The 15,112-nt window shown below is 40.6% G+C and overlaps 1 protein-coding gene across 1 annotated transcript in view; it reads right to left on the bottom strand.

Moving 5' to 3' along the window:
• Positions 1-15,112, bottom strand: part of AFF3 (ALF transcription elongation factor 3) — a 276,318-nt gene that overhangs the window by 138,931 nt on the left and 122,275 nt on the right. The window contains exon 5 of the mRNA XM_056862161.1: positions 6,833-6,877. Within this exon, the coding sequence (XP_056718139.1) occupies positions 6,833-6,877 (45 nt within the window). The remainder of the gene's footprint in view (positions 1-6,832; positions 6,878-15,112) is intronic.

The following is a 15,112-nucleotide window of genomic DNA, read 5'->3' as shown; positions in this document are numbered from 1 at the left end:
TCCAAATACCGGTTAGGAAGACAACTGCAAGCTATTGCTAAACCCAACCAATGGAAAACCTAAGAATTTGAAACAATATTAAACTAAAGAACCTGAAATGGTAAAATATGAGAACCTCATTGTAAACATCGAGACCCCCCCAAACTACAACCCTGACATCACACCAGCTTTAGCAAAGAATGAACTTTAAAAAAAATCTTGAAACGGACAGAATCATACCTAAAGCAGCCTGGCAAGCTGATACCAATCACCAGGAGCCACAGAAACAAGGCAGGAGGAGGAAGAGCGAGAAAAGGAAAAAATAATCCCGGGAGCCAGCAGACACCAGCTCCCAATATTTCTGGCTAATCCCAAATTTTTCCCGGATTTTTCAGGACCCATTTTTTTAGTATCCTGGATATATTTGGGAGACCTGATTATATATATACATATTCAGCTCAGCTATATCCAAGTGCAAATCCCTAATGTGGAGGCTATTTTTTTATCCTGCTCATAATTCTTCAGGGCTAGTAAATGGTGGCAGGTAATTCCCTGTCCTGGATGGGTAAATGGAAGGCCTAGATCTACCATCCCTTTCAGTTACATCAAAAACTCTTTATGGTGTGCAACTAACATCTGCATCCGCCGTCAAGGGTCTGGGTGTGATCTTAATGTCACCTTATCCTTTGAAAAGCTTCTGCCTCAGTAAGCATAAGCAAGGAGTCGAGGTTAAAGCCAATAGATTTAATTTTGCTCTCAATATGTTGAAGCCACATAGAAGCATGTGACTCCATGAACATACAGTAGATAAGGGAAGAGGAATCTGCCTTAAAATGGAGGCATAACCAGAATTTTACAGTCATGAGCCACGCTCTTGTTCAAGCAGCATTTGGCCAGTTTCCAAGCACAATGTGGCATCTGGGACACACAGGGCATACCCATTATTTTTCTGAGGAATTTGGCTTGGGTGCATTCCAGTGGATAACCCAGTGCACTAATCCAGACAGGAATACCATACATCAATTGCGTGTTGACTTTGGCGTTAAAGACCTTAAGGGCAGCAGGAATATATTGATTTCCTCTATTGGAAAAACCCCGAATGATTGCTAATGAGCTGAGTTCTGCTGATTTAGTTGCAAATTGATAATGGGTTTTCCAAGATGCATTATGATGGAAATAAATGCCTAAATATTTAAAATATTTGACCTGCTCAAGTGAGTTGCCACCAATTATCCATTTAAGTGGTTTCCAGGACTTTGAGAATACCAGGACCTTGGATTTTGCATAGTTCCACATCAAAACATTTGCAGTACAATACACATGGCACCGGTTTAGTAATCTCTTTAAGCCAACCCTTGAACATGACAATAGCACAGCATCGTCAGCGTAAAGTAACAGGGGAGTATGTATGGAGCTGAGTTTGGGGCAGATGCCACCTTATCAATGGAGGCTCAGGTCACAGCTGTTTTGGAGGACATTGATTCATAGGGTCGCCATGAGTCGGAAGTGACTTGATGGCACTTAACACACGCACAATACTACATTTTGCATGGGTTTCTCAAAATATGAGTTTCCTGATAGTTAAATGCATTTGGATAGTATCTTCTAAATACACTGGGACTTTGCAATGATTTACTCATTCTCTATATGTTACAGAGTCACTGGGAGAGAACACAATGCATTACTATGATTAATAATGTTACCCAGGTGCAATAAGTACATGTACTGAATTGCAATCTGTTGAAACAATTTGTAAGGAAATATAACAACTCATTAATGCCAAGTTGCATAAACAAGATTATGGTATCCGATGGTGGGGAGCTGCAACAAGGGAGAAGTTCAAGTTGACAGGCAAAGGGAACAGCATCATTCCTGCAGTAATACAACACTTCTGAAAAAATCATGATAGAATGCTACAGAAAGCTTCTTCTTGTTCCAGTTGTGATTAATAGAACCCTGTGTGATCGGCTGGATCAAATAAAACAGAAGCATGTTTGATGTTATTTCCCCTGAACTTCAGACAGCTTCAGAGCTCCAGTAACCACATTTATTAAACAGCATGTCAGAATAATATTCTAGACAGACTTGCATTAAAGGTAACTATAAGATGGGAAATGCTGCCACGTTATTGAAAAAATATATAAATATGTAAATGCATAAAGACAAGTGAAGTGTGACACCACTTCCTAATTGCTTAACATGATTCCCACTAGATGCATAAATTAGAGCTCCTATTAGCAGGACTATGAATAATAATCAGTTTATTTTCTGGGTTGTTTCTAAATATACTTTCTATATGATTTCATCTTTTATTCAGTCAGTTAAAAGCAGAACATCTAATTGCAGTTCCTATTAAATTACTTTTTTTTTGCCACAAAGCATGTGTGATGACTTCTTTTTTTCAAAAAAAAAAAAGCAGCATTTTTAGCATATGGAAAAATCATGTTATTATTAATGTATTCCCTGGAGACTCTACATTTCAATTCCCTTAATTATTTAGTCATTGCTGATTATGTCTTTTCACAATTCATTATCCCATTTCCTGCAACGTAGACATTTTATTCATTAAGTGTCAAAATGAAGGGCCTGACCTCCAGAAAGATAATCAAGAAATAAGTGGCAGATATAAAAGGTCTAGGTTTTTGTTAAGTGCTTGCTACTCTATCAAGCCACACCATCTTCTTAGTAAATTATAGTACAAGTCAAACATCATTTAAGAAAATATTAAAGTACCAATCAACACACAGTAAATGCAGACATCTATTTTTTAAAACAGACCATTCACCAAGTACAAGGTCAAAAAGAAGTTCTACACTGCCACACTTACTTATTTAATACCCTGTCTTTAGATATAACATATCGGCAAGATGGTTTACAAAATAAAATTACTACCCAAAATAAACAGTATAACATCACAATACAATAAGTCTTACTGAAATCATAATAACATAACAATCATGAGAGTGGATAAGAATTAGCAACAGAACAATTAAAAATAGACAGAGTGTTAAAAATAGCCAACAGATTTACAGCCCATTCCTGAGCTGTCGACAGCCGGGGACAGCGGGGAGGAGACGCCACTGTGGTGCCTCCTAACCCACTTCACGGCCCCCAAAATCTCAAAAAAAGCCTTTAAAAGGCTTTTTCTTTTTAAAATGGGGCATTTCACCCCACTGAAAACAGCAAGCCTGTGCTGCTAAAAAGCAGGAGCAGCAACGCTGTTAGTCCCGCTGGCGTTAACAGGGTGAAAGGGTGTTCCACCCCCCGACACCAGAACACCCCCCAGAATGCCAGCTCAGGCCTTTATGCCAGTGGGATGCCAGCGGAAGGCCCAGCTGGTGTCAGAGGCGGTGCTGCCACTTAGTGTCAGGAGACTAGCATCCGGGCCCCCACACTGGTGTTGGGGGCACTCACGACGGCGGAAGTGTGGGGGGGCAACACTGGCGGGCAACAGTGTGGGGGGTCCCAACGCCGGCGCAGCCCCTTCCTGGCCTCCTGAGGACTTTCATCCTCAGAAGTCAGGAATGCGCTGATAGGATCAGAGAAAATATACAGGATCACATAAAGGATTTAAAAACATAAGATACCACAAAACCATCTAATAGTGCGATCCTTTGGAGAGTCTGATAAAAGGCTTGGAGAAACAGATCTGTTTGGAACGCCTTCTTTAAAAGCTGCCCAAGAGGAAGCCAGATGAGTGTCCTGGCATTCCAGGGTCTGGGTGCTGCCACACCCAGGTGAAAAGACACTGCAGGACTCCACTAGCTGATTTCAGTGTCTTGGTAGGTTCACTTTGGAGAAGACGGTCCTTCAGGAATCTCGGCCCTAATTATGTAGGCTTTAAAGGTCAAAACCAGCACTTGGCACTTTAATCTTACTTGGCAGTCAATTCCACTAATTTTAATGCTATCTATATCCAAGTAAATTGGCTTATGATTGAATTGTATGAGATAAGTCTAATATTTTTTGCCATCATGCCATTTCATTTTCTTTCTGGTTTGTCTGATTTGCTTTTGATCTGACATGCACTTTGTTATGCATTATTAAACAACCAATCAGCTTGCCCCTGTAGTCAGCACTGTTCCTCCTGCTTATTAAAAAAAAAAATTGTATTCTTTTTCCATGGTACTGAAGTGATTTATCATTTCCACTATCGGTATATTGTTGACAAACCAAGCCAATTAACGTCTGAAGCCGATCTTAGTTCTCTGTAGTCGTTTAGAATAAGCTAAGAATTTAGTTAAAATTTACTTTATTTATACTGCCCTAGATTTCCAGTTTTCTGAAGTAAAAACAAAGTTCCTTTTCTGGGGTTAATGGTGTTTTTTGTAACTGACTTTTAAAATAAAAAGAAGAAAAAATTGAAAAGGACAGAATAATAAATTCTTACAGGTAAATTCTGTAGCTTTGTATCAAGCAATAGGGAACAAACTTTCTTTTCCATTTTCCCTTTATAATAAGGAAGGTCTGCTCTGGTCTGGGTTACTTCAAATCCTTAGTTCATTGACAATAACAGTTTTTTTTAAAGAAATCTATCTTATTAAAATATACTGTTTTAAAGATCTGTGCACCACATTTGAAGGTGTAACAGAAAGCATGTCTGTAAATCTCTTTTGCTAACTTAAGCTCTTGCTTCAGATGTGTGACTGTGTTTTTTAGTGTGAAAAGCATATTGAAATGGGGTTATCAACTCAAGTGGCAGGCTTTCTCAGACAGGATCTCACTAAGAAGATTCTCACACAGAGGCAGGCTTCTGCATGCCTGTCAGTTCATGGATCAGGAACTGTGGATGAAAACTGGATGCTCATCTTAATGAACATCCATGACATTGTTTTCACTGGAAAATGCATTCAAATGTGCATACCCATGCATACTTTAGCACACCTAGTCATATGAAAATGTTTTTTTAAATGACTATTCTGTCTCAATATAACCAGAGCACCCAAGCAATCATGTCAGATTTTGTGCGATGGCATCCTTCTCTCCCACTTCCCACCAACCACTCATTACCAGATAGGCAGCCGTTTGCCTCCCACTCACCACCCCTACCGGGAAATCCTCTCTGTCACACACACACAGCAGGTCTTTAACCTGCCATTGGCCACAGGGCTCATGCAGACGCTCAAAGAAGATGAACAATAAACAAACAAACAAATACTAAACAAAGCCCATAAGAACACCTAAATATTAACACGTTATCCACTTGCAGTAATAATTCTGGAGCATGCACACAGACAGACCACACAAATTACAAGCAGGTGAGCAAGGAGGGCAGACTGGAACACTGCTGTCAGCTGTAAAGTCTTGGCTGTGCTTTTGTCCTGCTCTTCCTGTCCCAGATATATATCTTGGGCATGGCCAGGAACTGTGATCCCTGGGGCATGAGCCCAAGGGCAAGGCCCCAGGATACACTGTGTTCTCATCATTTCTTTATGTAAATTTACATTGTATTTTATTGTGCTTGATTCTATTTTTATTTGTTGTAAGCTGTTTTGAGTCCTGTTAGAGAGAAAAGCAACCAATAAATATCCTAACTAACAATGCCCTCCTACGCAGAGTTACAACCTTCTAAATCCATTGAAATCAAGGTGCTTAGAAGGATATAGTCTGCTTAGGATGGCATTGAAATGAATGGAAAGCATGAATAAACAGTACGCCTACATAAAATGACAGTGAGGAGCTGCTCATTGCATCTGTGCAAATGGAAAGGGTTCTAGTCCTCAAAAGCATATGCTGGAATAATTTTTTCTTTGTCTATAAAGTGTTACAACACTAGTATCTGCCCCCCACCCCATTTTCAGTGACTTACGGTGCCATCCTAAGCAGCACTACAACCTTCTAAGCCAATTCATTTCAATGAACTCAGAATGATAGAATACAATTTAGGATGGCACCGTTACTTACTTTTCACTTACCCTTTGGCTAACTTAACACATACTTATTTACTAACTATTCCCACAGGGGTAGGAAGGCAGGAAAAGGCAGGAGGTGGCAATACAATATGAATACAATAAATTCACTTAACGTTTACTTTTTAAACACATTCTGGGAGCAATCTTAAAGCAAGTCTACTCACAAATAAGTCCCATTTTATTCAGTAGGGTTTGCTCCCAGGAACAACATTCTTAGGAATGCAGACTTTGCACTTACAAGGATGGGAAGGCAGAGAAAGGAGAACATAAATGCAATACAATAAATTCCAAATAATTAGAGAGGCATTTAAGGCTGAAGAAATGCTTAAACAAAATCTGTATTGCATGAAACTGGTAAATTAAGTCAAACTTTCTATAATTTCTGTATGTCTAAGATGTTGAGAAAACATCTTGTACCAGTTCCTTCTAGTAACTGTTTGTTTATTTAACTGCTATATTCAGTTAGTAATCCTAGTGGGTTTGGGGTAAATCAGTTTTTCATGGGCCACTGGAATACTACCAGACACAAACTATTTCTGTAACTCTATTCCTAGTACATTGCTTATTAGATGTTGCACCCTATTGAATGCATCAGCTTTCACTGTGTAATCCACTTCCAGTTTCTGTGAAAAAGGCAGACTATGAAACAGTAAAATAAAAAACAAACAAACAAATACTGAATTCACTATATCCCATTTCAGGAACCAAAGACACAGGTGGTAGGCCTTGTGGTTTTCTGCAGTCTGCCATGCAGTGTAATGATGGATCACATTAAGAGCAACCCCCAAGTCTAAACAGATACTTTTCTTACTATTTATTCTTAGACCTGCTAATTTTATCTGTTATAGGAAACCTGGTAGGTAATACCACAAAACATACACCACCTCATATCAAATACATTCTAAGTTGTTAAATAATGGAAGGATAAACTATCGTCCTACCCTTAACATTTCTTCAATACAGCTGTCATCTTCTGTTCCTTTCTCCTGTAAACAAAGAAGGGGGAAATAATTAATAGCATGGTTGACTATATGCCTTCGGGCAACATGTATGCAATGCTAAAGTGAAGTTTGTCCAGTCTTTTTACCCATTTTGTATATAGACCAGGATGGTGTACCACCCAGTCAAGAGGGAAAAGAACACAGCAGACCAATACAATAAAGCCAACAAACTCAACCAGAACAACAGGTATAACAAGAATGATAACTTATCTAGCAAAAGCCCACTGAAAGAGGACTGAGAGAAGAAATAGTTGTGAGGAAGATAACTGGTACATAGAGGGAGAGGAGACCCTTCAGGCATGTAGGTCCCACATTGTGACAGGCTTTACAGAAAGGAACTAGCATCTTGAATTGAGCCTAAAAATAAACGGGCAGCCAGAGTGGAAGTGTTAGAGTTGATGTAATGTGGATAGATTGACCAAGCCACACTTGACACCAGCTGAAGTGACCAAGTTGTCTTCAAGGGCAGCCCCATGCAGAGGACATTACAATAACTCAGTCCCAGAGTTTACAGAAACATGGACCAATGTGGACCAAAGTCAGTTCAGAAAGCAAGACTGTTTCTGACTCAAGTGAAGACGAAAGATAATATGATTACATCCAATGTTATTACTAACGTCAATCCCCTCCAGGACAGCAGCTTTCCAAACCATCATAATCTCTATCTTCTCTGGAGCCAATTTCAGCTTGTTTCCATTCATTTGTTTGGCGACAGCTTCAGGACTGAAGCAGGTGCTTTTGGAGGCTAAAATCCAATATACATCTGAGTGTCATTCATATACTGACAACACTCAACTCCAGAGCTATAGATATCTGCTTTCAGTGGCTTAAGATAGATACTGAAGAACACTGGTGTGAGACTGAGCACAGGGAAGCTCCACATTTCAAATGTCACAACGACTCAGAATCCCAAGGGCAACTGTTTGTGTCTTCTCAAACAAAGAAAGACTGAAACTATCAGAAAATGGTCCCTGAGAGTTTTACCTCCTCTTCCAAGTGGTTCAGCATGACTGAATAGCCCATGGGCACCATATTCGGGAACTCTGATCTATAGCACATCACTTAGCTTGAAACTAGGGTTGCCAGGTCCCTCTTCTCCACCGGCAGGAGGTTTTTGGGGCAGAGCCTGAGGAGGGTGGGGTTTGGGGAGGTGAGGGACTTCAATGCCATAGAGTCCAATTGCCAAAGCGGCCATTTTATCCAGGTGAACTGATCTTTATCGGCTCAAGATCAGTGGTAATGGCAGATCTCCAGGTACTATCTGGAGGCTGGCAACCCTACTTGAAACTGCAATGCATTCAGTTAGAAAATGTGCATGAAAACATCTATGGGAAGGGAATTTAAAAATGCAATCCTCTTATCTGCTGCTGAATTAGTAGACTTCCAGGAGGACTATACCCTCCTGGTAGCATTTAATTTACATATTCAGAACCATCATGTGACTGCCTCATATTTCACTTGATGTAGTAACATCAACAGAATTACTACATTAATGGGGGGCAAGGGGATAGGGCAATTTGAAGTTGCAAAATTCTGGGTGGAGTTAAGCATTCCCCACTCCAAACTGATTCTTCCCATAAAGCTTTTGTTGCCTTCCTCTGTGTGTAACATGTAGTTAGGTCCTTAATATTTTCATTTTTAAATTTTATATCAGGTAGTAAAACTATTAGAGTATCTCTATTATTACTTTGAAATATCCACATCATGTACTTAGTATCACATCCAGAAATTACTAGTAAAAACTATTAAACCATTTTTAGTGCCAGTGAGGGGCTAGCTGAAAAAAATGTACAACTTTATGCAAAAAGCAATTTTGTGCTGGTATGCAAAGTGAGGTACAGTTACCAGCATGAATAAATAATTCAAATGTAATTATTTTATATTTTAAGGATACTAGGGTGTGTTACAATGTTTTCAGTAAAGAGATTTTATTAAAATATTTTATCCCACTTTTTTGATCACCCAGTCGTTCACAACAAATAAAAACACAAAAAATCAAGATGATCAAACTATAAAAACTATTCTACCACCAAACTATAAAAACTATTCTATAAAAAATATCCTGGACCACCATCTTAAAATAATGCTACATGCTATTCAAAGTTAAATGACCAGGGCTTTTTAACAAATGTTGTGGTGCCATTTAAAAATATTCTTAGGGTCTTCCACACAGGAATTCAATGTCTGAGGGAAGTGGGTTTTCCCCCCTGCTTCTCCACAGTATTGTGGTGCATTCATGCACTTCCATGGGTTTCTCTGGCTTTTCTCAAACTGGCTTTGCACCAAAGTTTTGGGAAATGTCGCAGTAAAGTCTGTATGGCTGCAGTGTCAGTAGGAAAATTTGCATTTTCAGGCCCACGCTGGCAGCCATTTTCTCCCCACGGCAGCCATTTCCTCCCTCACTACTGGGGGGATTTAATTTGTTTTAATTGGCACTAGAATATTGTTATAGGTGTAGCAGGTTCTCTAAATTCATACCTTTCATTTCATTTTAAAAAGTGTCTTCCCTTGAGGAGTTATAAAGAAAAAGGCATATCTTCGTAAGGCAAAGGGCTAGAGACTTTTTTAAAACATAAAAGTTGTAAATTCTGAGAACCTACTACACCTATATTTACAACTGCATACTGATATAATGATATCCTGTCAAAGAGTTCCCCAACCTGTCTCCACCAGTTGGAGGCTGCTTTGGTTTGGTCAAAAGTTTTCCAAAAGACAAAACCTTGAACTCCAGGCTTTCGCCCCAAGTCCAAGGAGTAGCTGCCACCAGCCCTTTCAAAAGGTTGAGCTCCAGGGGGAAGATAAGGGCAATCCTCTCCCAACTCACTCCAAAATTGAGTGTAACACTTACCCTGCAAGGTAGAGACCTGCCAGGGAAAGATTACACTCCCAAAATGTCTTAGGTTTTTGGTAGGTGGTTTTTACACTCACACAAAGGCACTTAGAATTTAGGCTTGGAATCCCAAAATCACAGACACAAGCCATTTAAAGGCTAACAATTTATTTATAAGATTCAAGCTGGTTTACAGGAAAGAAAAGTCATGAAGTGTTAAGCAAGAAAACAATAAACTATTTAGCATAACTAGCTAATACATTCAAAAACCTTTTTGGTTCAAAAGGATTGGCAAAGGTTTCTTGCATCAGGTTTATAGTTACCAACTTCCAAAGATGCTTCCAGCATTCAAAAGTTTCAAAAGGTTGTCCAAAGGTTTCTCCAAGCAGGTCAGCTTGACCAGAGTTTCCCCGTAGGGCCAAAATCAAATGGGTTGTGATGCAGCCAGCACAGCTCTCCTGCTGTACCCCAAAGCATGCATAGTTTGTTTAGGGTTGGTCTGTCCTTATATTCGTTTTCTCAAAAGGATGAGCTCATCGAAACCAATCGAGAAAACGAACGCAATTAGCTGTTAATTAATTGCTTGGTCAGAAATGCTGACTCACTAAGAGGTGTTTTCAGGTGAGGAAGCCTGCAGAACTACCTGCACCTGGACATCGTCATGATGGCTGACTGATTGGTTACTATGGCAATGCATGGCCTTGCATTCCAGAAAGGGGAGAGGTTAACTAGCACCAGCTGGGGCTTACTCCCTCCACAGAAGCAGTTTTCAAAAGGAAACTTATTTTTCTGGTCTAAAATCCCAATAACACAAAAGTCATAGGCCTCCCAGGCCTGAACCAAAAAATCATGCAATCCAAGAAATTGAGAGAACTCAACTTCTTGACATATCCTACTGCCATTTTTAAAAATTGCAAAGCCCCTGCTGGTTTAAAAGGGGGTAGCCACCTCCAGAGGATTGGGGCAGAGAAACTGCTGGGAAACCTACTATAGGGTACTTTGTATGTGTAAAGTGCCATCAAGTCGCAGCCGACTTATGGCAACCCCTTTTGGGGTTTTCATGGCAAGAGACTAACAGAGGTGGTTTGCCAGTGCCTTCCTCTGCACAGCAACCCTGGTCTTCCTTGGTGGTCTCCCATCCAGGTACTAACCAGGGCTGACCCTGCTTAGCTTCTGAGATCTGATGAGATCAGGCTAGCCTGGGCCATCCAGGTACTTTGCCTGTGTTTTATCTGCGGCCGCTAGCAATGGGGAAACTACAAAATTCAGTCCCTGTGTAGAAGACATCAGTGTTCATATATTGACTATGTACATATATTGGCTTGTCAACTACACACACTCTAGTGATGAGCAGGCATTTGCAGACTAAATGAACACAGCATACATCATACAGAGAGGAAAGTATACATGTGTGCATGTGCACACATATTCCATGGTCTCTGGTGTGTGAACAGGTGCTAAAAACATGCCCATATTTTCATCTGTGGAATATTGGAGAAGTCTGTCAAAGGGAAGGGAAGGAATCGAAAGGGTTATTTCAATTATTCACAGCCATGGCTCAGGGTATGGTTGCCAACTCTGGGGTGGAAATTTCCTGGAGATATTTTAAAAAACTTTATTTGCTATATTTATATCCCACCTATCTCTCCAATGGGGACCCAAAATGGCTTACATCCTTCTCCTCACCTCCAATCTATCCTCTCAACACCCTGCGAGGTAGGTTAGTCTGAGAGTGTATGATTGGCCCAAGGTCACCCAGGGAGCTTCAAGGCAGAGTGGGGATTTGAACTTAGGCCTCCCAGATCTTAGTCTGACACTTTAACCATTACACTATGCTGACTCAAGGAATGGAGCCTGGAGAGGGCAGGGTTTGTAGATGGACCTCTGCTGGGTAGACTCTACCATCCAAAGCAGCCATTTTCTCGAGGGAACTGATCTCTGTAGTCTAGTGATTGGTTTCAATTTTGAGAGATCTCTAGGCCCCATCTGGAAGTTGGCAACCCCAGTTTTTAAGCCTGTGGTGTAATGTTAATGCAGTAGGTTAATACAAGACTCATCCCAATGAACCCTTAACCAAAAATACTGACCATTCTAGTTTATTCTTTAAAAGAAAGTGGGCATAATTCCTGCACTGGTCTTATTATTCAACCTCGAAACCTGAGCTGACTTCAGCCAGGGAGGGCAGGCTATAAATCAATCAATCAATCAATAATTTATTTGTTTCTTTCTATCAGTATCATAATGCAGAATAGCAACCATTTGTATGTATCTAAGCAGTCTTATTATACCAGGAAAATGTAAGGACATGTAGCTGAAGAAATTGCCAGAAGCTAATAGCTATACATACAAAGAGAGTTATAAGAAAGAAATGAAAGGAAATCATAGCAAACCTAGAGGCAGAGTTTACACCATGACAATATTTGCCTCTCAAGTTACAGCTTTCTTACAATGAAACCCAGCTTGCAATCTGTAAGCGGAAGCATTCTTGACTAGCACTTAAAATGACTCCTCCCCCATACCCCACAGGTATATACACCTCTTCAAAGAATCATAGAGTTGGAAGGGGCCATACAGGCCATCTAGTCCAACTCCCTGCTCAATACAGGATCAGCCTAGAGCATCCCTGACAAGTGTTTGTCCAGCTGCTGCTTAAAGACTGCCAGTGAGGGGGAGCTCACCTAGGTAGCTGATTCCACTGTTGAACAAGTCTTACTGTACAAAAATATTCCCTAATATCCAGCTGGTAGTCCATAATTTAACCCCCTTATTGCGAATCCCATCCTCTGTTGCCAACAGGAACAGCTCCCTGCCCTCCTCTAAGTGACAGCCCTTCAAATACTTAAAGAGAGCAATCATGTCCCCCCTCAACCTCCTCTTCTCCAGACTGAACATTCCCAAGTCCCTCAGCCTTTCCTCATAGGGCTTGGTCTCCAGGCCCGATTGTCCTTGTTGCTTCTCTTCTGAACCTTCTCTATTCTGTCCACATCCTTTTTGAAGTGAGACCCCCCCAACTGCACACAATAATCCAGATATACAGCGGGACTATGACATCTTGTGAAAGCATTTATGAAAGTGTTTATTTTTATTCACCTTTCCACCTCTTTTTATGTTTTTATATTGGGAAAAGAAGGACCAGTTCTCACTAGCACTCTTATTTAATTTTATACCAGACATGTATTTTAGTGTCAAAGTCATAATAGTGAATAACAATTCCAATAAGTTAGCTGTTGTGGGGGAGAGGGCTAAATGTTAAATATGATTAAGAATAAAAAGCCTATCACAACGTGGTGACTTGATTTGTAATGTGTTGATTATACCTATAACTTCATCTCTTGTCACCTCTGTTTAATAATCACGAAGCCTATCAAAACCTGGAGTTTTTAAATTGCTGCTTATTCACCATCTTCTACAGTAAAGACCAACACAATGAATCCACTCAGCTTCTCTGCAAACTCTAGTTATCCTTTCATTCTTTGTTGTTTGATGGTTCAGCTTGCTGGTTTCATGCTTCAATATTTTTAGCAATCTGTTTTTCAAATTCATCTTTTTCTTGGTTGCCTTATTGTCAAATTGCTTTTGACAATGTTCTCTTCACTTGGGCAACACTTTCATTTTTAAGAAAATAACTATTCTCATTTCTAAAAGTCCTGGACCACACAGAAGCCTGACTCCTAAAATGTCCCAGTTTTCTGAAAGCGATGTCCTCCCCTCTAATTGACCTATACCTGGTTAGCCTTTTAAGAAGATATAGGAAAACAGTTCATGTTATGTTGGAGAAAAGAGTATTTTCAGATCCCACAAGCCCTGAACATTTATTGCCCCACCAGTTCTGCTCTAAGCCTCAAGATAAGATTAATTCAAAACCTTATCAGTGCAGAGGTTCTGCTCTTTCAGCTAGGTTCAAAATGTTCAGAGATACTAAACTCAGAAATCTCAGAGGAAAAGGGCTTTTACTACTTCATGGACAGAAAATGCCAGCATGGCCATTTCTTTTTCCATTCTATTTCGTGATCCTCCCTCCCCCCGAAAATAAAAAGCTGCTAGTATAGCATAAGTATGAGAAGCAAAGTACATTGAGGTGGCAAAAATCACTCCATATCAACTTGGTGTTTGCGGCTAGAACAACTCATTTGCACCAATTCTATGTATTCAAAGAATAGATGGCTTTTAATAACTACAAAAAATATTAACGTCTAGGGCTGCCAACTCCATATTGGAAAATTACTGTAGATTGGGGCAGGATGCTCAGATGTTATGGAATGCTAATAGGCCCTAGGCTAACCTGGTACACCTAGCAAGGTGTTCAGGACTGGAGCTAGTGTGCAAGGGATGGAACAGTGCTGTGTAGCCAGAGACAAAAGGGGTCTCCTAGCATCCAGCCTGCTTGTGCCAATGCTGCAGAAAGCTGACTGGGCAAAGTCCAGATTTGTTTTACCATGCTTCCCCAAGAAGACATCGGAGGTTCAGTGCAAACAAAGAGACAATGGACAAGCATTTAGCGTTTCTGTAGTTCTCCTGCAGTAGAGGGCACACACCCTGCCAGATCTCATCAACTCCATTCAGACGGACTCCTAATCTCATCCTGTAGCCAGCCAAGCGACTCTGACCCACCTTTCCAGATCCTTCCTCAGTTTTCAATTCTATAACTCAGTGTTTGGGTACTTAAATCTCAAGTATCTAGACATCATTTCTGATAGCCTTACCTCCTGGTTCCATTCTTCTGCATCCCCCTAATCCAATCTAGAGCAATCAAGCCGTTGTCACTGGAAATGACCAGCCAATCCCAGACATTTCCAGGCGCAGTGAGACATAGCCTCCAGCTACATTTAGGGGTATAAATATAGCCCCATTTACCACAGCAATTTGCTGGCATTTCCCCCTTGGACCCAAGGAGTGAGCCCTGAACTTGAGTGCAGTCCCTCTTGTCCTTCCCTTCTTGTAGCTGCCATTCTGGACCTCATCTTCTGGATCAGGTAATTATAACCCACCTGGGACCCTCTTATCCTTGTGACCACCCCCTCAAACCTTTGCTTTCTTAGCTCTGTATGTGTTGGGAATTGTGTGTGAGTGTGTAACAAATTTTGATTATTTTTTAATAAAACCAATAAAAAGCATCTTTATTGGAAACCTTTCCACTGGTGCGCTCATCTGGCATATAAATTGGTTTACAGATCCCCACGCCAGCCTCTTGCAAAGCTCTATCAGTTTCCCGCTAATTTCCCCCAACAAAAGGAGAGCCCTGTGCTTGGCGTAATACAGAAAGGTATAATGCCATAGAGTTCACCCTCAAAGTAGCCATTTCTCTATGAGAATTGATCTCTGTAGTCTGGCAACCAGTTGTCATTTCAGGGGAGCTCCAGACCCCACCTGGAGGTTGGCAACCCTATTAA

This window comes from Euleptes europaea, chromosome 16 (assembly GCF_029931775.1).
Source record: "Euleptes europaea isolate rEulEur1 chromosome 16, rEulEur1.hap1, whole genome shotgun sequence".
NCBI classification, from domain to species: domain Eukaryota; kingdom Metazoa; phylum Chordata; class Lepidosauria; order Squamata; family Sphaerodactylidae; genus Euleptes; species Euleptes europaea.
Note: the sequence above shows the minus strand (reverse complement) of the source record. Positions and strands in the feature narration are given on the sequence as shown.